The 24,605-nt window shown below is 44.8% G+C and overlaps 2 protein-coding genes across 2 annotated transcripts; one reads left to right on the top strand and one right to left on the bottom strand.

Annotated features, from left to right (window-relative positions):
• The first annotated feature begins 74 nt into the window (after positions 1 to 74).
• On the top strand, positions 75 to 16,964 carry pdcd11 (programmed cell death 11). Its single transcript, XM_027005612.2, has 36 exons — positions 75 to 167; positions 625 to 740; positions 855 to 992; positions 1,428 to 1,595; positions 1,962 to 2,123; positions 2,267 to 2,387; positions 2,814 to 2,989; positions 3,287 to 3,394; positions 3,616 to 3,822; positions 4,010 to 4,134; positions 4,418 to 4,478; positions 4,572 to 4,718; positions 5,056 to 5,307; positions 5,621 to 5,746; positions 6,047 to 6,241; positions 7,144 to 7,314; positions 8,223 to 8,436; positions 9,409 to 9,561; positions 9,718 to 9,830; positions 10,016 to 10,506; positions 10,715 to 10,774; positions 10,862 to 10,949; positions 11,120 to 11,209; positions 11,603 to 11,708; positions 12,104 to 12,281; positions 12,468 to 12,521; positions 12,852 to 12,974; positions 13,262 to 13,384; positions 13,663 to 13,834; positions 13,974 to 14,129; positions 14,413 to 14,565; positions 14,845 to 15,095; positions 15,313 to 15,481; positions 15,699 to 15,852; positions 16,098 to 16,263; positions 16,536 to 16,964. The coding sequence occupies exons 2-36, from the start codon at positions 639 to 641 to the stop codon at positions 16,705 to 16,707; spliced, it is 5,445 nt and encodes a 1,814-aa protein (XP_026861413.2). The 5' UTR covers positions 75 to 167; positions 625 to 638; the 3' UTR covers positions 16,708 to 16,964.
• A 151-nt stretch (positions 16,965 to 17,115) lies between these two features.
• Positions 17,116 to 23,745, bottom strand: zgc:175214 (uncharacterized protein LOC557610 homolog). The gene is made up of 6 exons (XM_027005627.2): positions 22,560 to 23,745; positions 21,561 to 21,711; positions 21,090 to 21,132; positions 19,171 to 19,212; positions 18,491 to 18,573; positions 17,116 to 17,993 (listed from the first exon to the last, which is right to left on the bottom strand). Exons 1-6 carry the CDS (start codon positions 22,582 to 22,584, stop codon positions 17,870 to 17,872), a joined length of 468 nt encoding a protein of 155 aa, XP_026861428.1. The 5' UTR covers positions 22,585 to 23,745; the 3' UTR covers positions 17,116 to 17,869.
• Positions 23,746 to 24,605: the final 860 nt, after the last annotated feature.

Here is a 24,605-nt window from a genome sequence, read left to right as displayed (position 1 = left end):
TATTGGTTGTTTGCGTTCCCCGGTCTTTAACCTTTAAAGCACACCTACCATTGTTTATTTCCGGGTCACTAGCATGGCATGCTTTGAGAAGAACATGTGAGGTTAAGTTCATGGAAGTTAACAGATTGCAATTATTGAGCTACATAACAGTCATCAGCTTTGTGAATGTGGGTAAATTGCCCAGTGCGAATGTTTTTCTTGCTTTGTTAGCAGTATAGATTGTAAAATTTTAAAGTGTGTAGTATAACGTTTAGGTCATTGTGTATGTATTCTTAGCTGTGATGGTTTTCCTCGCTAGCCATGTGGTTTTTAAACCTGTTTGCTGCAGGCTGGCTCGTACCGTTCAGTAGAGATGTTTCTAGCTAGTGGTTTGAGCATCTAAATTATTTTGGCATTGTTTTCTTTATTAGTCGGCAAAACAAATGTCAGTTTTCTGAGAACTTATTGCAGTCAGGGCTGTGCTGGCCAGGACATTGCTGCATGCTAACTAATTGCTAGCTAGCGGCATGCTAACTAACATTGCTAGCTAACTCTTTGCATTGTAACCTTAGCTAACTGGCTAGCATGCTCTGCAGTGTAAGCTTGTGTCTGAATCTTGGCGATGTCCCATGTGCATCTATGTAGATTCCCACTGAATCATGGCGTCGATAGAGGAAGATTTCCCTCGTGGTGGCTCAGACAGCAAAGCCTCCAAACCTAAAGCTGTCAAACCATGTGTGGAGGTTGACAATCTTTTTGAGGTAACACCTGTTGGTGGACATATTTTACCTTTCTTTCTCAAAGAACCCTGATGCTTGTGTTCTTGATTTTCACTTAGAAGTCACATAGTTATTAGTCTCTGTTATTCCTTTCAGACTCGAGAACCAGGGACAAAAAAGAAAAGAAAGGCCGATAATAAACAGGAAGATAAGGAGAAGGGCAAAGCATGGAAAACTGAAGCCGACGGTCTGAAGCTCAATGCTGCTACCAGTGTGGATATCCTACATTTGAAGGTAGGAGCTGATGAAGCAACCCAGTTTATCCAACGCGCTTCATCCTTTTGGACACAGATCTCTTGGATTAATCGGGGCCAGTCAATCCTAGTTTTGGACTGAATTTCACAGTGAAACTGAGATTTCTTGGTTGAGTGTTGGAGTTATAACAAGCATAAAGGTGTAGTTCACCTCCAAATCACTGAGGTTCCTAGTAATAAATCAATACTTAATCATTTTAAAAAAAAGTTACTAATGCACATCATTTTGAAATACAGATCCTGCAAAAATGTCTCCCCTAATCGTTATTAATTATTTGTCATGTTAAAACATGTTGAGTCACTCCTTTAATTGTTTGATTCTAGAGACACACGTTATTTGACAATCTTTGTTCTGAAAAAGTCCAGTTGTGTCTAACCTTGCCAGACCTCACTGTTGATATTTTTCCTCTTGTAGAATCTGAAGGTGGGTACTGTCATGCTTGGCTCTGTGAAGGAGATCTCGGACTTCGAAGTTGTACTGGGTCTGCCTAACGGCCTCAAAGGATACCTGCCCATCTCTGGCATCTGCGACGCCTACAACAAGATCCTCAGTGAGAAAGTGGACACTGGTGATGATCTTGAGGTAACTCATCCCAATATGACAAGAGGCTGAGAGATGTGCATATTTTTTAAGTTATATGAATCACTCAACATTTGTGCAATGCAAAGTGCATGTGTAGTTAAAGGATTTCATAAAATACACATTGTTCTCCATAGTGCCTTACTGCTACTGACTTACCACAGTACTGTACCTTAACCAGAAACAGTTCTCTGTTTAGAAGTGTGTGTGAAGGGATAAGCAACAAACACCTCATGGAAGTATTATGCTACTTACCCAGCAGACTTTTAGTTTTATGTTTGTAGTGGAATTGCTTGCTGCTGAGGTATACTGGGTGAATAGCCAACGTGTCTTTACTGTGTGCGTGTATGTGTATGTACGTATATGCAGGACGTAGTCTCCCCCTCACACCTCCTTGCCCCAGGCCTGCTGGTCAGATGCATAGTGTCGTCCTTGGAACCATCCAAAGAGGGCTTCATCAGTCTCAAAGTCTCTGTCAATCCTAAAGAGGTCAACAAGGAACTCAGCTCCAGCTTTCTAAAAGCAGGCATGGTGAGTATGTCCGCTCATAGCCATAATCTATCTAGTAAGGATGTGCATTCAAATTCTGATATGGGAATTTTCCCATATTTATACTGTTTTAGTGCTCTAAATTCATGGTTTTCTGTGGGGGGGGGGTTTCCATGTGGTTTTAGACTCTTGGCGGTTGTGTGGAGAGTGTTGAGGATCACGGTTTCCTTATTGATATTGGAGTCAAAGGAACCAAAGCTTTTCTTCCCAAAGAGACAAAGACTGGAGCCAAGTCCTTTAAACAAGGTTAGAAGAGAAGAAAAAATCCTGTCAGAAGAGGGTGTTGAGGCCTCCTGTGCTTTTTAGTCTGTTATGTGGCACACCTCCCTCAACACCTGAGGCAGAACTGGATCTTGAATGATGTCTCACACTATCATCTGTTTAACATGCAACCAGAAGTTCGAAATTGCATTTTCATGAGGCGTTTTAAGTGTTTAGATTCGCAAATGACTGTTTGACATCAAGGTACATTAGATTACATAAAATCAGGCTTGGTCTTGAGTTGGGCAACTGCTGTCCTAACTGATTATACCATAACATTAGAGCTGACTGATGAACCTTGGATCCTGACCTGTAGCTGAGGCTGTCTCTTTGTCATATTGAGTCCTAAGTGTTGCATCAACCACGCTAGATTCCTATAAGGTACAGGTGTGTGTAACCTTGTCCCCTCAGATCTGAAGGTGGGTCAGTATGTGACTGCACTGCTGGAGGAGGTGCAGAGCAGTGGCCGGGTGGCGCGTCTCTCCTTGGACCCCTCGGCCATCGCGCAGGCCTGTGCCGAGATCCAGCACGGCTGGACCCTGGGCAGCCTCCTCCCTGGACTTCTGGTCCAAGCTCACATAAAGAAAGTAAGGACAGCCAAGGACCTTTTTAGTTCGAAAGCTAAAGCTCAGGTAGAACTGATCCGCAATACAGACACTGCACAGTTAAGGTGGGTCTGAGGCAGCGCTGGGCTTTTATGAATTTCACATGCAACATCGGTATAAATTAAGCCTTCGAATATTTATCAGGGCATAACGTAAATTATGTAAATTATATTTTAAATAAATTATGGCAACCAAAATGCCACTTGGCCATAAGTCAAGAGTGCACGCTCTGATTCGGCCCTCATGCCAGTGTGCTAACCAAGTGTGTCTCTTCCGTAGGTGACTGCTCATGGACTGATTGTGACGTTCCTCTCGTCTTACACTGGCACGGTGGACTTCATGCACATTGATCCAGACAAACTGTCCACCTATGCCGTTGGTAACAAGGTAAGAGTCTGCCAAAAAAAAAAAAAGTGTGACTACCATCCATAGTTTAGCTGCCTTAATGTTGCGTTCACAATGTAGGGATCATTTTAAAAGTCTAAAATATTGAGAGCTGGATGAATTTCATCGTTAATACGACTAGTGGGAAGGAAAACAGCATCTAAGGGTAAAGGAGTAAGTACAAAACTTAAAGCAGACTTGTTTTGGTTCTCCCCCTCTCTCAGGTGAACGCTCGCATTCTCTACGTAGAGCCCTCCTCTCGCTTGGTGGGCTTGTCTCTGCGCAGCCACCTCTTACCACCAAGCAGCGACGTGTTGAACAGGCTGAGCACTCGCACAGGGGAGGTGCTGCACGGCTGTAGGATGACCTCTGTGCACCACCACTCGGGAGCCTTGATGGAGCTGCCCGACGGGGCCGTTGCCTTTGTCCATGTGAGTAAGGTTCAGATTTGGCGAAGGGCTCCACTTACTTAGTCCACGACCTGACACCTAAACCACCGTGTCAACCAGAAACACGTGTCCATTTTTGCTTGGTCACAAACAGCTCTTGTGAGGCTGCCAGATTGACATCTCAGCTGCTAACTGATTTGGATTAATGTTTGCGTTGTTGTTCTCACAGAAAAACCAAATGAAGGAGCCCAAAGAGGAGTTTAACATGAACAGACAGTTGGCCCAGCCCGAGCACACTCTGAGGATCATGGACTACAGCCCGCTGGAGCAGATGCACCTGGCAACACTGCGAAAGTGAGTATGTCTGTGTGTGAGGCCAAGGTTGGTCTTTTAAATGATGAACTATCTGGTGAGTGTAAATTTAATGTTATACTTCAGGAATAAAATGTTGCATAAATACTTTAAAGGTTTCCCCTAAAACAGAATGGCTGAAAATAGAGTAACGCTTTCTTCCATTCTATTTTTGCAACGTTAACCCTGTGTGTCAACACATGGAAACAAAACTTGGCTAACTGGGTGTGACTGGCAACATGACAGACTGCAATTTGTGACTTTCCTCCTGCTTCATGTCTTGAAGGAGCATCATCAATGCGACCTTCTTCAGCTACTCCGACATCAGAGTGGGCCAGCTCATCGAGGTGAGTGATCTGGAATGTTCTGCACTCCCATCCACGGCATGTGGCTGGGATGTGCGCAGACATGGAACCTGACCCCAAGGCGTGTTCCTTCAGGGCACAGTACAGGGCCTGGAGAGGTACGGGATGCACGTGAAGATCTCGGACCACATCAAGGGCCTGGTTCCCAGAATCCACCTGGCCGACGTGGTCCTCAGCAACCCTGAAAAGAAATTCAAGGAGGGCATGAGGTTGATGTTCAGGGTGAGCAGCTCACACATTTTCAGATGCAGTAGGCAGTGAGAGAGAAAAAAATGTAATACTTGGACAAGACTGCTTCTGTCAAACAGAACAAATGGTATGTGTGCATTTTTCAGAAATCTTGTCAAAAGTGGAGCACGGCCATTTTCTGGTTGGTAGACATGCGCTTGGCAGTGACACCGCCCCCCCAAACGGCCCATAATACTGTTTGAGGAAACATGTTTAGAGTGCAAAGATGTAGTGGTCAGGGTTGCCCTGTGAAAACGAGAACAGAACAATCTGAAATCACCTGCCATTCGCCGGCCACACGCGTAGCTACGTCTTTCCGCCTTAACCGTAGGTTTTATCGGTGGATCTACTAAACAAGAAGCTGGTCCTGACCAGGAAGAAAGCCCTGGTTGAGTCGCAGCTGCCGGTCCTCACCACGTATGCGGACGCCCGGCCTGGCCTTGTCTTCCTTGGTTTCATCGTATGCATCAAGGACTTCGGCTGCATTGTGCGCTTTTATGGCGGCATCAAGGGCCTGGTGCCTATGGAAGAGCTGACCACGGAGCCCACCATCAACGCGCAGGGTCTGTTCTACATCGGGCAGGTCAGTGCACAGCCATGCGCTGTCGCTTGTTTTCCAGGCTCAGGGCAAAAAAACGTCCCTCTTCCCTTAACGTTCACATGCTGCTCTCTCCCTCAAGCAGGGAAGGAACGCTTAGAAAAACTGTCTGTGCTTAAGTGTTTGTGTTTTGGCTCGATGATTGATCTCTTTAGCATTTTAAAGAATAGCACTTCGGTATTGATATGTGCTAGGATGCACCAAAGGCCCCATTCTCAGTGTCTGCCATTTCACCGTTACACGATGGTGATGATCGATGGAGATGAAGTTTGATGCCTTTTTTTGCCTCATCGAGCAGGTGGTAAAAGCCAAAGTGCTGAGGTGTGACGCTGAAGGTGAGAAACTGCTTCTTTCCTTCAAAGCGGTGACGCAGGGAGACGTACAGCAGGTCAACACAGCAAAGTTCGCCTTTGAAGTCGGAAAGGTGAAGTATTTGAGGACCTTTTTGGTTTGCTTAAGGCAGGGAAGGGTTCACATATGTGGTCTTTATATATGTGGGCATTACTGGGCTTTGACCACATTGACCCTTGAGCTTACTTTTGGAGCAAAAATGCAGTGGGCTACATTCCTCTTTATATTCCCTTTATATTCAGACTGAGCTATTCATTTATCCAACCACAAATGAATGTAAATCCTTACAGTCTTTTGTTTTACTTCACATAGATTTTAATAAAAGTAATCTTTCTCTTAAGTTCTTTTTCCCCTTCTTATTTGATTTTGTCAGAAAGTAGAAGCGGTGGTGCTCAGGAAAGACCGGACTGGCCTTGAGGTGTCTATTCTTCCAGAGGAGGTCCCTGCTCTCATTCCCACAGAGCATCTCTCTGACCATGTGACCAATTGCCCTTTACTGTGGGCAGCGCTACAGGAGGGTGACACCATCTCTGATGCTGTGTGCCTGCGTAAGAACAAGCAAAGCATCGTATCCTTTCCTATTAACTCCCATTTGGTTTCAGTTTGTCCGCAATAATGTTTGACACTTTTTTTTTTTTTTCTCAGCGATTCAGTGTTATGTCTGTATTAGCTTTGTGAGGGTTTGCACCTTACTGACATGCTATGAAACCCACATCAGGGATGGTTTACCTGGAAAATATACCAGATTTCTTTTTTTTCCCCATGTTGCTTTAAATTTTTTACTTTTTTGTTTTTTTATTTGGCAAGCCATGTTCAGGTCTACTATATTCGCCGATCGATTCTCTACTTGCTAAATAAAGGAGTCAACATTTAATGAAGGCTAATTGGCAGACACGTAGCACAGAGCACAGGCTTGTAATTTCACTGGGCTTGAAGGACATGGCTGGCACTTGGTGCTTAAGTGTTGATTACGCTGAGCCAGAACATGCTTCTGCACCTGGTTTAGAGGAATCCTCTCTCTGACTTTAGGGGGAAGAGCATGCTGTTTCAACATGAGCCTGGCAATGAGCCCTTTCCCACACACGGTTCAATTATAGTCGCTCAAGTACCGTGTTTTAATAATTGTTCGGTTTATCAAGGTTAGCTGACACTCACGCCAGCTCAGATTTATTTGTTGTCTTGTTTCACTTCTGGAGTCGTCTTTATATGTTTTGGTTCCATGTCATCTGGCCACATTTTGGCCACAAGTTTTTCAGGGCATAAGCTTTGTGCTGAGTGGACCGGAGTACATGTTTCATCTTCTGTCAGTTGGAATCTCACGGTCTCCAAGCATCCGAGCGTCCATCAATCTATTGAGCTGTCACGTTTCCCTTCGTCTGATGCCCTCCTCTCCAATTGCCCCTGTTGAAGGGAGGGAGGAACGAGGAGCTCTCTTTGTGAAGTCCCGTTCCTTAACCACACCCTCTGCAGACTCTGAGCAAGAAGCCGCTGTTGATGGCAGCGCTGGAGCCGGGTGCCATGGTTACGGCCTTCTCAGAGCTGAGAGTGGGCGTGATCATGCTGGGCTGGGTGAAGAGCATCATGCACTTCGGAGTCTTTGTCGACTTCCCCCATGGCCTCTGTGGCCTAGCCCCCAAAGCAGTGAGTACACATAAGATTTGTTTTTCTTTGCTCATCTGCTATGCTCATTTGTAAAAGCCACCAGCAGGGGTCAGAATTTATTTTTGTGTATTAATGTATATTCCGTTTATGAGCTCATTGGCTAGGTGTTCATTTTTATTTAGAGACGACCTGAAATCAGAATATACTATTTTTACTTTCTCATGCACTTGTGCTCCTCAAATTGAGCACAATTCAGAATGACAAATTATTTAACAGACATGGTTTTGGTTTCTCCAAAATATTTAGTCAAAGTGCAGTGACTTTTGCTTACTGCTAAAGTGCTTCTGATATTTTGCTACATAATTGTTGATAGCAAACAGGCAAGGTGTAATACTGACTGATAATTTCATGGCTTGTTTTCCCAGCTAGTTTGTTCTAATACCACCTAGCATGGCCACGAGGTTTTGTAATTGGTTGTTCTCTACCAATACTCTTGTTCCCTCTACCACGATATCATGGTTACAGGCTCAATTCTTTGCATTTTGAAGAAGGTGGAGTATTGGAGAATGCCAGGTTATGTTTGAGGCATTTTACTTGAGGCTGTTTCAAGAATGCAACTCGCCTTCACTCTGTAAACAAAGCTTCATTATCCTCCTTGACTGAGCAGGCTAGCATCCAGATCTGATTGCATTTTATTTTTGGAACATCGTCTTGTCACAATCTAATTAGATGCCATGTGATATCATGTACTGCTGATCATTTTCCCTGTTTCACTTAGAAATGCATGTTAAGAAGGTAAACTACATTCTAGTTCATGATTCATGTTGACTTTAATTTATAAGCTAGTAAGCTAGACGTTGGTCATGTAACTGAGGGCTTGACAGTTTGTTGGCTTTCGTAAGACATTCTCTGATGCATGATTTGTGCTAATCCGGCTCCCCTTGTAGGCCATGAGTGATAAATTCATCACGGACACAGCGGGGGTGTTCCAGGTGGGCCAGACTGTCCTGGCCAAGGTGACCAACCTGGATGAGGAGAAGCACAGGTTCCTGGTCAGCCTGAAGGTGTCGGACGTGAGCTCAGCAGAGGGAGATGCCCAAGCCAGGCTGATCCAGGGTCAGCGTGAGAGAAGGGCCATCCTCGACATGATGACTTCCAGAGGTAGGAGAGTGGTGATGTGACATTCAACAAAGTGAAACAATATGAAATATAAAAGTGAAATATTATAGTAATAAAGTAAATTAAATGAAGGGCTGCCAGGATGTTACTGTAATGTGAATGTGTTTTTACTTACATGAAGGAATGTTTTGAATGTAGCTAGCTATCTAAAAATAGTCACAGTTCAATGTTGCTAACATTTATCTAGCAAGCAGAGGGTAATGCGTAGCTATGTGTTTGTCGGAATACCTTTGTAGCCATCTCTACCAGTATGCCATTACTTAGCTAGTGACCTTCGAGTAATGATTCATTCCTTAACATTAGTTAGCAAGGATCAAGTGATGCATCAGGGAAATTTACCACTCACTACCAATTGCAAAGTACAAAGTGAACTTTTGTTTGTAGACTAGCTCGCAAACAAAGGAAACAGAGGAAAACGCAGAAGACAACTCAAATTGTATGCGTCAGCCTTACAGATGTCTCACTGTTAATTTTCAAGCATTTTGGCTGTCTTACTGTTGACCCTTGCGTGAAAGAGGTTGTGCAGTGGATGGTGCTGGACTGCCATGTTGCCTTACGTTTCCTCCATTTCATGTCCAGTATTGGTCATTGCATGCCACAGAACAGCCGCTAAGCTTGTGTAAGAGCTAATGCAGTTTGTTGGGTGAAACGTGGAGCTGTCGTCCTTTCGTAGGCCTCAGCTGGCCTGCCCTCCTCCACTCACTGGTGGCAGAGCTGGGAATTGCAGTCACCTTGGTTGTTTGAGCCACTGAAGTCCTGCATTCAAGTTAGCATGCTGGAAACTTGTTTAGTGTGAACTAGCCCCAAGCAGCTTTTGGCGTTTAACGTTTTGTGGCGAAGTATTTTGTTAAAGCGTTGTTAACTCACTAAGCGGAGTTGCGTTCCATTGCTGTCAACTTGTAGACATGTGTGGTCATCTTTTTTTTTTTTTTTCCTCTCTCGTTCTCTATACAGGTGATACTGACTTGCTGCAACAGCTATCGTCTATATCTTTAGGGGACAAACTAAAGATGACAGTCGGAGAGACCAAGGAGGATGGCTCTGTCAGTCTGATCTCAGACCAGCTCTGCAGCGTCACTGTGTTGGCCTCCAAGTACCACACAACAGGTCATGGTTCATTCACATCAGTGCCCCTCAAACGGACCTTTTCCCATTGGAATTTTTAAGAATTCTGCCAGTTTGCATACATTTGTTGACCCCTCTTTTGTCTCCAGCCTATAACTTTTTAATAACACTTCTGATGTGTGCATTCAACTGCTATAGATGTGAACACCACCCCAGGCCACCAGGTCAGTGCTGCGGTGCTCCATGTTGACCCTGTGACCTCTCAGGTCCATGTGTCCCTCCTACCGAAGCTAACAGGGAAGAAGAAAAAGGTGTGTGATGAGAAAAGCATAGCCATTAGTCTCTAGATTCATTAACGTGTAAATCAGTAAACACTCTCAGGTGATTGCTTGGCTCCAGGTTGACATTTTGTAGCTGTAGCATTCAAAGATTCATATGATGTAAATATCGGATCCTTATTTTATATGAAGGTTTATTTGATTTTTGCTGTGTGTAGTTGGACAAATGCTCCAGGCACACCGCGACAGTTGAATACGCAGATGAAGACTTTGCTGTCATCTCAGTGGGCAACACCGGTCACCTGACCGTGGTCTCCACGACTACTCACCTAAACGAAACCTTCCGCTTCGAGTCGGAGAAGCTGTCGGTGGACCGGAATCTGACCGTGACGGTCACAGAGCCAAGCTGTGAGGACCTGGGGGGGCAGTGCCTCGTAACCTGGCAACTCAGAGGGACCCGGCACGAAAGAGGAACCTCTGAGAGCAAAGGCCAAAAGCACTGCTATGACGTCGGACTCGTCGCGGCCGAGGTCAAAGCAATCAAGCCCCTGCACGTGCTGGTCACCCTGCCAGACGGAGATTTGGGGAGCGTGCACGTGTCCCAAATCCACGAGTCGCCGAGAGTGGGCAGCTTCCCGACGTCGTCCCTGAAGATAGGCTCCAAAGTGAAGGCACGGTTCATCGGAAGTCATGAGGTCCGTGGCTACAAGTAAGTGTGTCTATGAATTATTCTTTTCTGAGAGAGGATGGTGTTTAGCAGTAAGGTTTAAGGTTGTTTTAAGATTGTTTTAACAAATAGGCTCAAGTTCAAAGAGCCTATCTAGTTCACACTACAGCTGAGAAATTAAGGTTCTGCCATTGGAAGATATTAACGTGAGATATTATTAATTGCTGATCTTTTGGTTTTTGCTCCACAGTTACCTACCCTTCTCTCACCAAAAATGTTTCACGCTGCCTGAGCTCACTCTTCTGCCCAGGTATCGAGCTTCACACTACTAATGACTGTTGAGCTCAATAGTTTTCCTGTGAAGGATAAATTGGTAGGTTCTTCTTCTCTCTTCCAGTAAGCTGATGGAGGACGTGAATGTCCAGTCTCAGGAGAATGAACGCAAATACACACCTGGAGAGGAGATCAAATGCTTTATATCCAAAGTAAGCACTGTCTGTGAGCGTGCACGTGTGTGTGTGTGTGTGTGTGTGTGTGTGTGTGTGTGTATGTGTGTGTGTGTGTGTGTGTGTGTGCGCGCATGTGAAAAAGGCCTATTTTTGATGCTTTTTGCGATGCTTGTTTGCGATGCTTGTTTGTTGTCACACTCTTGCAGTACATTCCAGAGAAGAAATATCTGGAGCTCGCTGTGTCTCTAAACATATACGGAACAGTGGAGCTCCTGGCCATGACCACCAAACTTCGAGTGAGTACACTGTGATCCTTATGCTTTTGCCCCCAACCGGAATTCAACTTGTAACCACCTTGGCGCAGAGTTAAAGGCACGGTCTGCGTCAGCGTGGGAGGAGGGGACAAACCGTAGTGACCTCACTTCCATGACCTCACCAGCTGTGGTGGATCAGTCTAAAACTCATTTACTTAATTACTTCACCAACATCAGCTGCCTGGACATGATGCGGTTTTACCAAAAGCATCATTCTGCCGAGATCGAATGAAATGCTGTTGAGAATCATCAAACATGCTTGCTCATAAATGTCCTCGTTCGTTTTCAGGTAAAAGCCAAATTTGTCACACTGTCCTTTTTTTTTTATTTTTTTTTATTATTTTTTTTATTTTCTTTTCCTGCTGTCGGCTCTAGGAGGCCAATCACCCGCACAAGCTCTTCAAGTGTGGTCAGTGTGTGACTGCGAAGGTCGTTGGGGTCAGCAGCAAGAACGCTCAACAGCTCAACCTTTCCCTCATAGGCAAGCAAGTTTTAACCCGTCTCACTTAAGGGGGGGGGGAAGAAACACCACCGCTATAGGAGCATTGAATACTTTTAAAGCTACAGTCCATATTCATGATGCAGTTCAGGGTCAGAATTGTGATGCTGTTTTAGAACCATCTGCAGCTGAAGCAGCAATAACAGCTGAAACTAGTGGGTAGAGTTTAAAATTGATTCTGGATAAGTGGTTTTCTACCATGCCAGGCAGTACAATACACCCCCCCCCCCCCCCGTTCACCACTCTTGAATCATGTTTCTTACACACACACACACACACACACAAACACACGCACATCGTGCCCTGCCGTGATTGTGACGCCAATAAATACCTCCCTCGGGTCACATCAGCATTTCATGTGCACTCTGTCGCCGCAGGGACACACAAGCTCAAGCAGGGAACCGTTACCATGGGAATGGTTCAGGAAATCAACCCCCAGAAAGGCCTGGTGCTGAAACTGCCTTTTGGGAAGTCAGGCTTGGCTTCTCTGACAGACCTGTCAGACACGTACACGGACAACCCACTGGAACAGTACAAAGAAGGCCAGCTGTTCAGGTAGGGCAGTGCGTACTTGTTTACTTTGATGAATAATTTAGAGGGGTTTTTTTTATTGCCAGATTTTATCTAACAATAACTGTAGTCATACAGGGTGTTTTATTGTGAAGTCAGTCTTGATGTTTTTGAGGATCAGTTTTTGTTTTTGTTTTTTTCCTGCACGTGTGTCCATGTCTTTACCTTCAGGTGCTGCGTCGTCAAAACAAACAAGACTCTGACACTGTCTCTGCGCCCATCCAGGTACAAATTGGTAGTTTGAATCCGTGATGCTAATACTACGTTCTACTACACTCATTCCAGCAGACGACCCACTACCACGACACCACCTTCGTTTTGGGAATGTTGCAGTGACTAAACAGTATCTGCTTAGCAGAGGTCATCGGTTTTAGCAGGGTTCTGCTGATGATTGGACCATATGGGAGTGCTAACATTGTGCATGCTAACTGCTACAGTCTGTAACTGTACTTATAACCTGCTAAATGACTATATAGGATAATTTAATGAAGTTGACGCTGGCTATTACCAGTAGGAGCCATCAGATTGTTTCTTCTCTTTAATGATATTCCGTAGGATCCATAGTGAGAAGGCCTTGCCAGCTGTAGACGTAGACATTGGTTCCATGTCTGAGCTCTCAGAGGGACAGGTTGTCCGAGGTTATGTCAAGAACATCGGAGAAATGGGAATATTTGTGAGGTATTCAAGTGTTTTAGTACCCTTTTTTTTTTTAAGGATTTTGGAGTGGGGGGGGGGGGGTCTCTGTGTGTGTGTGTGTGTGTGTGTGTGTGTGTGTGTGTGTGTGTGTGTGTGTGTGTGTGTGTGTACAATATTTATTTGTTTATTTATTTTTACAGGTTTTTTTTTCTTCCTTTCAATCACATAGCAAACAATTGATGTTGAAATGTATGAACAAATTACCCCACCCCCCACCCCAAGCACATGCACACCCACCCACCCTTCCTTGTCCTGTTCAAATGGTCCAGGTTATCAAGATCAGTCATAGGAAGAGTCCTGATCCAGAACGCCACTAACTACTTCGTGACCAACCACGAGATATTCACTGAGCACCTTCCCCCGAATACCCTGGTGACGGCCAAAGTTATACAGTAAGCCTTTGCACAAGCAGCAGAGCCTGTTAGGTTTGGGTATTGTAGTCTTATATGAGCGGCAGTTTTCTCAGAATTTTTTGGTTTCCATAAAAAGCCATAAGAGAGCATTGGTCACCAGAATTTTAATTTTTCTTCATAGTGTGATTAAATGTAACACAAAGAGAAAGGGGGAAAATATGATTCAGCATGTTTCAGTGTAATGTGTGGCCATAGTTTCAGTTGAATGGGGGTTCCCTTGTCCCATGGGTTTGGCCTGATGTCTGTATTATAATCAGTGTTGACGCAGAGAGCAACCGTCTGGACCTCTCCCTACTCCCAGACGACACCGGGAAAGCCGACGTTCTCCCAGAATCCCTCGGGCTCCCGCTGCGTCTGAAGGGAAAAGATAAAGAGAAGTATGACAGAAAGAACCCCAAGAGGAAGCGCAGTGTCTCCGAAAGCAAGCAGGTGCGGGTGTGCGAGCGTGTGCGAGCGTGTGCGTGTGTGTGTGTGTGTGTGTGTGTGTGTGTGTGTGTGCGCGGTTGAGGACTGGTGCGTGAGGATTTTGCTGAGGATGAAGTTGAGGCTTCCCCCTAACCTTTTGAAGGATGAAGTCGGGAAGAAGAAGAAGAAGAAGAAGCAAAAGAAAGACCAGAAGGACAGAGAAGAGAAGGAGGAGGCAAAGACTCCTCAAGCCGAGGACCTGGACAGCGGAGTCGACGTGTATTTCAGAGAGGAGGAGACCGACAAAGCCAGGAAAAGGGTGAGTTCTCCAAAATTGCTTGAGCATCAGTGAACCCCACCGCAACTCAAGCTCAGCTCATTACTTCATAATCCAAATTCAGTTGCATCGCAGTTTGTGTAACGGCCACGAGAAGCATTGAATTCAGAGTCAGGGTTCTATATAGGAATCGTGCCATTTTGCAATAATTGTATTATACAGAGCTTGTGTGTTTTTCACGTGTGTGTGTGTGTGTGTGTGTGTGTGTGTGTGTGTGTGTGTGTGTGTGTGTGTGTGTGTGTGTGTGTGTGTGTGTGCATTTTAGGGCAGGAGTAAATCTGCAGCTGCACAGGAGCGTGGCAGGCTGCAGGTACCGTCTGCTTTCTGCTGGGATGCAGCGCTGAACTCTCTCCAACCTGCCAGTGCTGCAGACATCACATACGAATCCAGCAGCGAGGAGGAGGGTGACCAGAGCAAGGTGACACACCCCAGAATTCTGCCATATGTCAGGATATTTTCCCAGTGAAGTGATTTGTGACTCATGAGTCCCTTGTAAATCTTTGTTGCACATAAGTGCACACACAACGTCGCATTTGTCTCTTCACCCAAACTGCGTAGTCATAAACACCAGTTTAAAATGACCTTTTTAAAAACTTTTTCTCTCACTGTCTCACACACGCAATTCTGTCTTTTAATTTCTCTCTCTCCTCATCCCTCTCTCCACTCCTAAATCACTCACTCTACACCCCACCCCCAGCCGGCCAAGAAGTCTCGACGGGAACTGGAGCAAGAGCGTCAGGAGGCAGAGCGGAAGCTGAGCAGACTGGAGTCTGAGCTGCAGGACCCGAGCGCACGGCCGGAGAACTCGTCACAGTTCGAAAGGCTGCTGCTCTCGTCGCCGGACAGCTCCCTGCTCTGGTTGCAGTACATGGCCTTTCACCTTCAGGCGACACAGGTGGAACAGGCCCGCGCTGTCGCCGAGAGAGCACTCCGCACCATCTCCTTCAGGTAGGTGGATGTGGGTGGGTGTGTGAGAGATGATACATGGGCCAGTATTTTAGGTATTCAGAGAAACTGTGTGAACAGCTCTGATGGCCACCTGACATAACGGCACTGGCCTGACTGTTGTTGTTTGCACACCTTGACTCTGGTCCAAACAGAGCCGTGTGTCCGCGTTAGGTGACCAAGCACAAACCGTAACCTGCCTTTGTGTGTGCACGTGCAGGGAGGAGCAGGAGAAGCTGAACGTGTGGGTGGCCCTGCTGAACCTGGAGAACATGTATGGCACAGAGGAGAGTCTGCAGAGGGTATTCGAGCGTGCCGTCCAGTACTGTGAGCCCATGCCTGTCTACCAGCAGCTGGCTGACATCTATGCCAAGTCCGGCAAGGTCAAGGTGAGTTGGGAACATTCCCCTTCGCTTAACAGAGAGCGGATCATGGATGCTGCTAATGGCAGATGAGGGATGGGTCACCAGTTTGCATCATGCAGTTGAGATTGGTCCTGATTGAGCTGACAAACCAATGTTCATTGTTGCGTTTTTTTGAGGATTCAGCTCTGCGTCATATTAGCTTGATGGCTGATTCCAACACCACCCGTGTGCATGTGTGCAGGAAGCAGAGAGCTTGTATAAGAACATGGTAAAGCGCTTCAAGCAGGAGAAGGCCGTGTGGCAAAGTTACGGGTCTTTCCTGCTGCGTCAGGGACAGACTGATGCTGCCAACGCGCTGCTGCAGAGGGCACTCCAGAGCCTGTCCAACAAAGAGCGTGAGTGATTCTTTATGTATTCTGTTTTCACATACACTAGCTATGTGCTAAGGCTAGGCTGCTGTGTTTTATCTGAGCTTGGTTCATGCTTATGGTATTTTTATACTGTAACTTGCTATCTAGATACAGTTCTCGTAGTCCATAAGAGACATTGTAATGTCAAGCATCCACTTTAATGTATAGCATCCAGTCTGGTAGCACAGAGCAGACTCTTTGTTTATATTTCTCCCCTTCTTCCATTACAGACGTGGACTTGATCTCCAAATTTGCTCGTCTGGAGTTCCAGTATGGAAACTCTGAGCGAGCCAAGGCTATGTTCGAGAAGGTCCTCAGCAGCTATCCCAAGCGGACAGACCTGTGGTCTATATTCATAGATCTCACGATGAAGCACAGCTCACAGAAGGACGTCAGGTGCCTTACACATTGGTTGCCCTAGGAACGGCATTTCTAGTCTCTTCATAGACAGACTTACCGACTGTACTGGCTGAATTTCAGACTTACTTTACTGACCATGAAGGGAAACTGACAAATTCATAGCTAAGATTTTCCACTCCAAGGCACAACACAATACTTGAAGACAAGGGGTACAACTTGTATACTGTGGTACAGATTAAGAGATCATACCGAATCTAGTGTGAATGGATTGAGAGTGAAAAATGCTAATTGTTCCTGTGCCCCTCTAGGGACCTATTTGACCGGGTGATTCACCTCAGCGTGTCAGTGAAGAAGGTCAAGTTCTTCTTCAAGCGCTACCTGGACTATGAGAAGAAACATGGCACCTCCGAGAGCATTCAGGCAGTCAAGCAGAAGGCTCTGGAGTATGTGGATTCTAAAGGATCTGAGGCCACAAACTAGAACTGGTGGTCATTTTAGATCTCAATGTGAATCAGTAACCACAGACTACGGAAGGGGACCAATCCCATGGATTTGGAAAGACAAAATGTATTCTCAATTTGCCATCTCCCTTTCTTGGTAGAATTGCATCCATTTTGCTTGCCTGGATCCATTTTGCTGGGTTCTTTTTTTGGACTCTGATGGACAAATTGAATATTAACATCAGTCTACTCAACTGTATTTTTAACTCTTGGAACAATAAAATAGTTTTAAAAGGATTAGTGCTTTGGTGGTAAAATGCATGCAAGATGCATGCAAGGTTTTGTTGGTATAATGAATGAGGGTTGGTAATAAAACTAGGAAAAATATTGTGATTTGTGAGTGTAAACGTGAGTTCCCCTGGTTTAACCAAAGGATATAAGCACAAACTTAAACACAAACATGACTTTTTATTTAAAAAAAAAAAAATAACATTAAACCATACAAAATAAGTAAAATAGGCCAAAGGTCAACTGAGACTGATGCGTATTCAGTAATTCTGAAGTACATGGTAACTGCTGGTTACTAGTTCATGTCTTAATATTTTCTTCTTTTAAGCACTAGACAAGACCCAAGTAAAGACTTGTACCAGTCAAACAGACAATACACTTTACCTACTCTCTACAGTCATGTAATCTCAGTGCATAGCAAACTGGTTCCCTTGTGGTTAGACCATGCCTCCTTGTAGCTAAGTACTGTTGTAGTGAGCAGCAGTGCTCGTCATCAGTCGCGCAAGTTCAATGTTGTCTTTCATTAGCTGGTTGCTTAGAGACGCCCCCCAGGCATACTGGCAGCATATTTACCTCCCTCTTGACCTCCAACCTTACCCATAATGCACTGCTTGAGCCTGGCTGAAGAACACTCTTCTATTCACAAAATGTGTAAAACGGGTGTCTATTTTTGGCTTTAGCCAATCGGGTGCTAGTTCTCAACTGGAGGCACGTGTAGTGCTCTTTGCTCCTATGTAATGGTGCAGCAGGCAGTGTGTGAGGCCTCTGGTGCTTGGTGTGCACGGAGGTTATTTTCTAACTGATCTCCTCCTGGGGTAGTGGGAGGCCAACCGCCTGTGCTCCAGTGGTGGCAGTACTGGAGATGATGAATGTGGCCACAGGCCAGAGTTCTGGGGTCGTAAGGTGTGTCGGGGTCACACCTCCTCGGGGTCCTGCGGGCCCTCTGCCCCCCGTGGGGCGCTGTCATTGTGCAACCGCGTGATTGGCTTGTTGCACATGGGGCAGACGCTGCGGATCTCCAACCACTTCAGCAGGCACCTGATCCCAGTTTAAAAAAAAAAAGACAAAAAAAACAAACCCATAAATACTCAGAAATGCTAACTTGGCTAACAGCGAATAAAAGCTTTTGGGGATCCGGTAGCATGAGCTAATTTGCATATTTTACATTCACATAATGCTGACAGGACACGTCAGCACTAGCATTTTTGGATGGAGTATGCCTTTAAAGCTTTTAGCTACCCTCAGGCTACTTGTAAATATGTCATATTTAGCATAGAGTTACAAATAACAAACACGTAAGCACTAACAGAAGCTGACACCAAACTTGTCACAGGGTACTCTTGATATTTTATCTGCTCTTGGTATAAGACTTGGCCTTGCCCCACGTTCCTCTCCAGAGCCCCTCACTCATCTCCTGTAGTCTGCTGAAGAATCCAAGACACGAGGGCAAACTGTTCGTTCTGCAGTGCAGCAGTGATGGGCTCTTACGGCATGCTGCTCTACACATAGTCTGGGCTGCCAGAACCACTTCTTACTTCTTATGGAAGGTGTGGGAGCAGGGGCACACGCCCAGCTCGTCCCGGGCTCTGAATTCTTCCAGACACACTGCGCAGGGCTGCTGCAGAAGGCAACGGAGACACAAATGACACTGTTGTTGGAAGACGTAAGCAATGTTGAAGCTTCCACTGCAGACTCTACTGTTAGATGTAATTGAGCCTGATCATGCCATTGCCGTGTTGTGCCTTTTATTTGGTTGGAGAGAGTTGAGTGGATTTATATATGTGTGGATTTATATATATTTATATATCTGCAACTCTAAGCATCAGCATTGACACCAGTTTTTCAACAGTATTCTAGTTCAGTAGTATCTTGAACTCTAACCTACTGTACTGGCTAGGATGTATTTTATTAGTAAAAGACAAAACACTTTTGTAAGTTATGAATAAAAACATCTGCTAAATGCCATAATTTGTGTGTGCACATATATATATATATATGCACTTATTTATTTTTTACCACAAAGATACTAAAATTATAGCAGAGATAATATCATTTGTACACACAGTTAGATTTCCACCTTGAGGTCTGAAAACCAGGGTAAATGGAAGAAAGGAAGTGTACCAACCATGCACAAACTCCTCATTCCTCAAAGCTGCAAAATATGGTTTATATGTGAACGCATATACTTTAACCACATCAGAGACCAAACACTTACTCCGAGAAGGCTCAGCTTCTTTCCTGCACCTTTCAGCACCACCTGTTCAGACAAAACCAGGAAGGAAAATGTCTTGAGCAATCTGCGTAGGTAGGGCACAGTGCCACCACCGTTTTTAAATTCACCACAGGAAACCCAAATATGACGGCTTCTCAACAAGCAGAACATCTACTCTCAGAAGTCATGTTCAGCATCTTAAAATTGATATATGCTCATTTCTCTTCACAAATCCAACGCGCTGTGGGTTCATGTTTGGCCTGTGAAATGAAGCAGCAGATGATGTGTTTACGCGTTTGCCACAAGCCTCGTGTAATGCCAGTGTGCCAGACATACACGCCTACTGTATCGCATGTGAAGGTCGTCTGTTAGGCGCTGGATTGGGTTTCATGGTGACGCCTACAGAACTTATGCTATATTTACATCCACTGCCCTTAACCCACAATCCCTGCGCATTGGTAGAATTTCAGAAATACCATAGCATAATTATTTCAGTCTGTAATTGGGGTGTAATTATACACATATTTAGGTTTAATGTGATTTTTGATTCTTGTCTCAATATTTAATTTTCAGTATTTTGTGCTAAAAAATGTAATAAAATGTAATAATTACAGACCTGTAATTATATACTGCATTGACTGGTTTGGATAAAACCAGTATATACTTCAAAAGAAAACTATGTCTATGCAAAAAAGGTGAGCTTATAAAACAGTGCAGTCTAGCTATAAACAATACAAAAGCTAGAAGTGCCTTATATAAAACTTTGTTGCATATGGCAAATTCTGAGAACAGACTTAAGGTTTTGAACTCTGTTTTTCCTTTTTTCCTCAGGACTTCAGATGTTCACGACACCATTAGTTCATGAGAAACCACTTTTTGACTGGGCAGAAACTGATTTCAACCCATGTTTAGAAAACCCATATTGGATTTTTCTTTCAGCTCCCAGATGGGTAAAATGCCTAGAAGACACATAGTGGATAGTCATGTTGTGATCTGCCTGCAAGTATCAAACCAGTGTTACAGTATAGGTCCGTATAAGAGGAGTATATGGGAGTATAGGTCTATAGGCCAGTATGGAGGAGTATACGGGACTATAGGCTAGAACGGAGGAGTATCTGGGGTTATGGAGGTGTATGCGGGACTATAGGCTAGTATGGAGGAGTATGGGGGACTATAGGCCAGTCTAGAGGAGTATGGGGGACTATAAGCCAGTATGGAGGAGTATGGGGACTATAGGCCAGTCTGGGGGACTATGCGGGACTATAGGCCAGTATGGAGGAGTATGGGGACTATAGGCCAGTCTGGAGGACTATGCGGGACTATAGGCCAGTCTGGAGGAGTATGGGGGACTATAGGCCAGTCTGGAGGAGTATGGGGGACTATAGGCCAGTCTGGAGGAGTATGCGGGACTATAGGCCCGTCTGGAGCAGTATGGGGGACTATAGGCCAGTATGGAGGAGTATGGGGGACTATAGGCCAGTATGGAGGAGTATGGGGGACTATAGGCCAGTACTGAGGAGTATGGGGGACTATAGGCCCGTCTGGAGGAGTATGGGGGACTATAGGCCCGTCTGGAGCAGTATGGGGGACTATAGGCCCGTCTGGAGGAGTATGGGGGACTATAGGCCCGTCTGGAGGAGTATGGGGGACTATAGGCCCGTCTGGAGGAGTATGGGGGACTATAGGCCCGTCTGGAGGAGTATGGGGGACTATAGGCCAGTCTGGAGGAGTATGTGGGACTATAGTCCAGTCTGGAGGAGTACGGGGGACTATAGGCCAGTCTGGAGGAGTACGGGGGACTATAGGCCCGTCTGGAGGAGTATGGAGGACTATAGGCCAGTCTGGAGGAGTACGGGGGACTATAGGCCAGTCTGGAGGAGTATGTAGGAGCAAGGGGCAGCACACTCACTGCATTACCATACCTCATTGTAGCTGTACTGCTGTCTAGTATCTTGCTGCTTCAACCTGCAGAGTCAAAAAACACAAAGGCAACATTACTTATACTTCCTGCTGTATATGTGCCAGTGATACAGTTAAACTCAAACAACCATCCAACATGGGGGAACCAAAAGTGGTAATGTCTGAACCACTGTATGAATTATTTATTTTGGTATATATGTAGGGTAAGCAAAAAGTCCTGTCTGCTCTTTTTGGTGGTCTGTATGTTTGTTTAGGTTGAAGAAGTACTGAGATTGTGTTCTGTGTAATGAATTCACAGAATTTACAAGAGTTGGGATTTAATGTAACAGATGAATGTCAGTACTTTTTGAGTTGTTCTCTGTGTATTTGGTAGTGGACTGTTATCTGAAGTGGCACTAGCAGAATTGAGCATGGTGTCTCATCGGGACAGCTCCCACCAGAGGGTGGGTCTGAGTGTGTGTATGTGCATGCACCTGAACAGGTAGCAGCAGAAGATGACACTGAGCATGAAGATGAAGAGGCCAATGCCCAGAACAATGACATACACGTTGAGTGGCAGGTGGTAAAGATCGTCTGACGTCATATCGCAGTCTGAACGCTGCAGCCCTAGACCACAGAGGCAGCCTTCACTCGCGCGCACACACACACACACACACACACACACACACACACACATTCAATCACATAAACATACATGTGCTCATATTAGTAATGGCCAGAATCTGGTTGATCATAAAAACTAAGGCAAATATTTGGCACATAGGACCAGTGACTTTCCAGTGACTGTCCATATAAACTGTGCCAAGGGGAGTCTGGGTAATTAGCTATGCACAAAGCAAACACAGACAACTGTGGCACCATCTCTAACAAACCACCATCTGGCCCTTGGGGGTGTGGGTGAGGGGTTGGGAGACAGAGTTGGGGGACAGGCAGGTGGTGTGTATTTGTGAGTGAGATTGTTTTATAAGGGTCCCCATTCATAGCTTTAGGACTTTATTATTAGTTACCTTCATTCATACATTAATACTATACCCAAAGTGAGTAAATTATTTTCTGGAAAGCAAGTAAGTGAAGTGGTTGCCCTCAGATAGACTCTATATAACTTGAGCTTCAGTGCTTACACTGAGATTGCTTTAAACTCGTGGTATATTTGATGCTGGGGAAAAAATGCTTTGGGCATTTTGAATAAAACACTGGATAATGACACTCAAGCCAATATGACATAGTTGAGCAGTGTAAATTATAAAAGGATCTTGATTTATATATATATATATATATATGAAACTTGAACTGATCTCTAAATTAAACTTGAACTGGAATATGTAAACAATTTTGATATAGATATACTCCTAAAAATTGATTTAAATTTATATGAACAAAGGATTTAGAAATATTTACATTGTAAAATGTGAAAACAGAATTAATACAAAGCAAGGACGACTTGTGTTTCATAGTTATGTATATCCACTCACCGTTACACCATTGGAATGGTTGCATGTAATCGAACTCCAAACGCTGGCACCGTAAATTCAGAGGTTCTCAGCCGAAGCGAAAGCACGAGAAAGTGGTGCCCAAACCGCCAGTTCCGCCTTTTTTACTCGCGATAATCTTCAGCAAGGCAAACTGCGGACTCCGTTACGTCGGTCTTGAATCACAAAGGGTGCGAAGTAAAAACTGCGGAAGCTTGAAGCAATAACTCGCGTTGTTATATTTATTTTAGCTTTGCTACTTGATTCATTTTTTTTTTATTTTTTGCCTTTCTGTCGACAGTATCGACAAACAAAAGACTTCATGCGCTGTTCGATTCTTGTGTTGTTGACATACTGTGCATTGTCACAGAGACAAAGAGATCATAACATGTCCTTGATATTCGCTTCCTATGTTTGAAGAATGTCTCAGTCGAAGTCGAAGAGCTAAAGACAAAATCTTATATCTTATATCATGCTCAGTGTCATCACACACAAAATATGATATAAGCTGTAGTTCATTGGTGATACTTGCATCTTATTGTCTAGTGACCTAAAAATATGTGCCCAACTATTTGAGAAACAATAGCACAGATTGACAGTGGAAGCAACACTTAATCTAGAAAGAACCCTTATAGAGAACAACCTTTGTCCACCTTCCTCTCACAAAAGATTTTTACAAGCCTCGTCCCTCTTTGCTGTTATTCTCGTTCTTCTTTCAAAGTCGTCTCTCTCTTTCTCTGAAAAATGGCTTATACATAAGAAGTATTCCTTATCTGGAGTGAACGCAGGCCCCTTCCAAAAAATCGAAACAAAAAGGACAGCATACAACCCTTCCCACAGCCTCAAGACGAGACTTGTATTTCCCCACTGTCTGTGCGCGTCTGCATGTATATGCACCGTGTTGCATGCAGACTGTGGGGGAGTATTTTTCTCTTAGCCTCAAACCATCTGCTCTCTCAGTCCTCCTTCAAGGAGAGAGAAAAAAAAGAAAAACCCCATGATGACCAGTAATAGTATTCGGTTTATCCAGATTTCCTCATTCTTGCAAAAGGGGTCCTGGGTGGCGAGAGAGTGTGTGTTTGTGTGTATGTGGGTGAATCGAGGTGGTCTTTGCTGGGCTCCAGAGCGTTAGCTCTGCCGTGTCCTGCTCCTCTCTGCTAACGCCTCCCAGCTTCAGTTTGTAAACAGATCTCTGCTCACGTGATCGCCGGTTTGCCTCGCAACTCCGCTCACCCACTCCCTCTCTTTCTCCCTCCCTCCCTCCATCCTGCGTGTCATTCCCTTCCTCCAATCGCCCTCTCGCGCTCGCCTTTTCTCCCCCTTGCCTTTTTTTTAGGGGTGACTGCAGTCAGAGGATGACCTCTCTCTCCCCCTCTCCCCTCCCTCTCTCTCTCTCCCTCTCCCCCTCTCCCCCCTCTCTCTCTCTCTCTCTCTCCCTCTGTGTGTGTGTGTGTTAGTGAACTGCAGCAACAAAAAGGCACTGATATTGCATGTGCAGTCGAAAACATCGAAAACAACAACAGACAGAAGAAACAAAGCAGGGGACAAGAAGGAGAGCGTATTACATAGAGAAAGAGACAAAGAAAAAAGAGATAAACTGCCAAAGCTCAGGTGCTGTGAATGTGATTGACCTACTAATTGATGATGGTATGTTAGATGATATCACTTTGCCTTGCTCCTTCTCATAAATATAAACGGACCGCACAGCTGCCGACGGTACCCCCCCTGCCATTATGTCATGGAAGGTACTCGTTATTGTCTTTACTAAATGACCTATGGATTGTATCAAGGAGTACCATTAGCTGAAAATTGCTAATGTTTAACATACTTGAATGTCTGGACAGTGCTTGAGCTGTTGATTAAAAAGTCACACAACCAACAGCTGCACATAAATTGTGATCAAATTATATGTGCATCAATCGTCCCTCATCCATCCACAAATAATTAGTACTGTTTTTAAATCATACTACTATATGTACCATTTGTTTTCTTTCACACGTTCTCATATACAGTTGGAATAAAAATGAGTCATCCCTCATTGCAAATTAG

The sequence above is a fragment of the Electrophorus electricus genome, chromosome 16 (genome assembly GCF_013358815.1).
Source record: "Electrophorus electricus isolate fEleEle1 chromosome 16, fEleEle1.pri, whole genome shotgun sequence".
Classification (NCBI taxonomy): domain Eukaryota; kingdom Metazoa; phylum Chordata; class Actinopteri; order Gymnotiformes; family Gymnotidae; genus Electrophorus; species Electrophorus electricus.
Note: the sequence above shows the minus strand (reverse complement) of the source record. Positions and strands in the feature narration are given on the sequence as shown.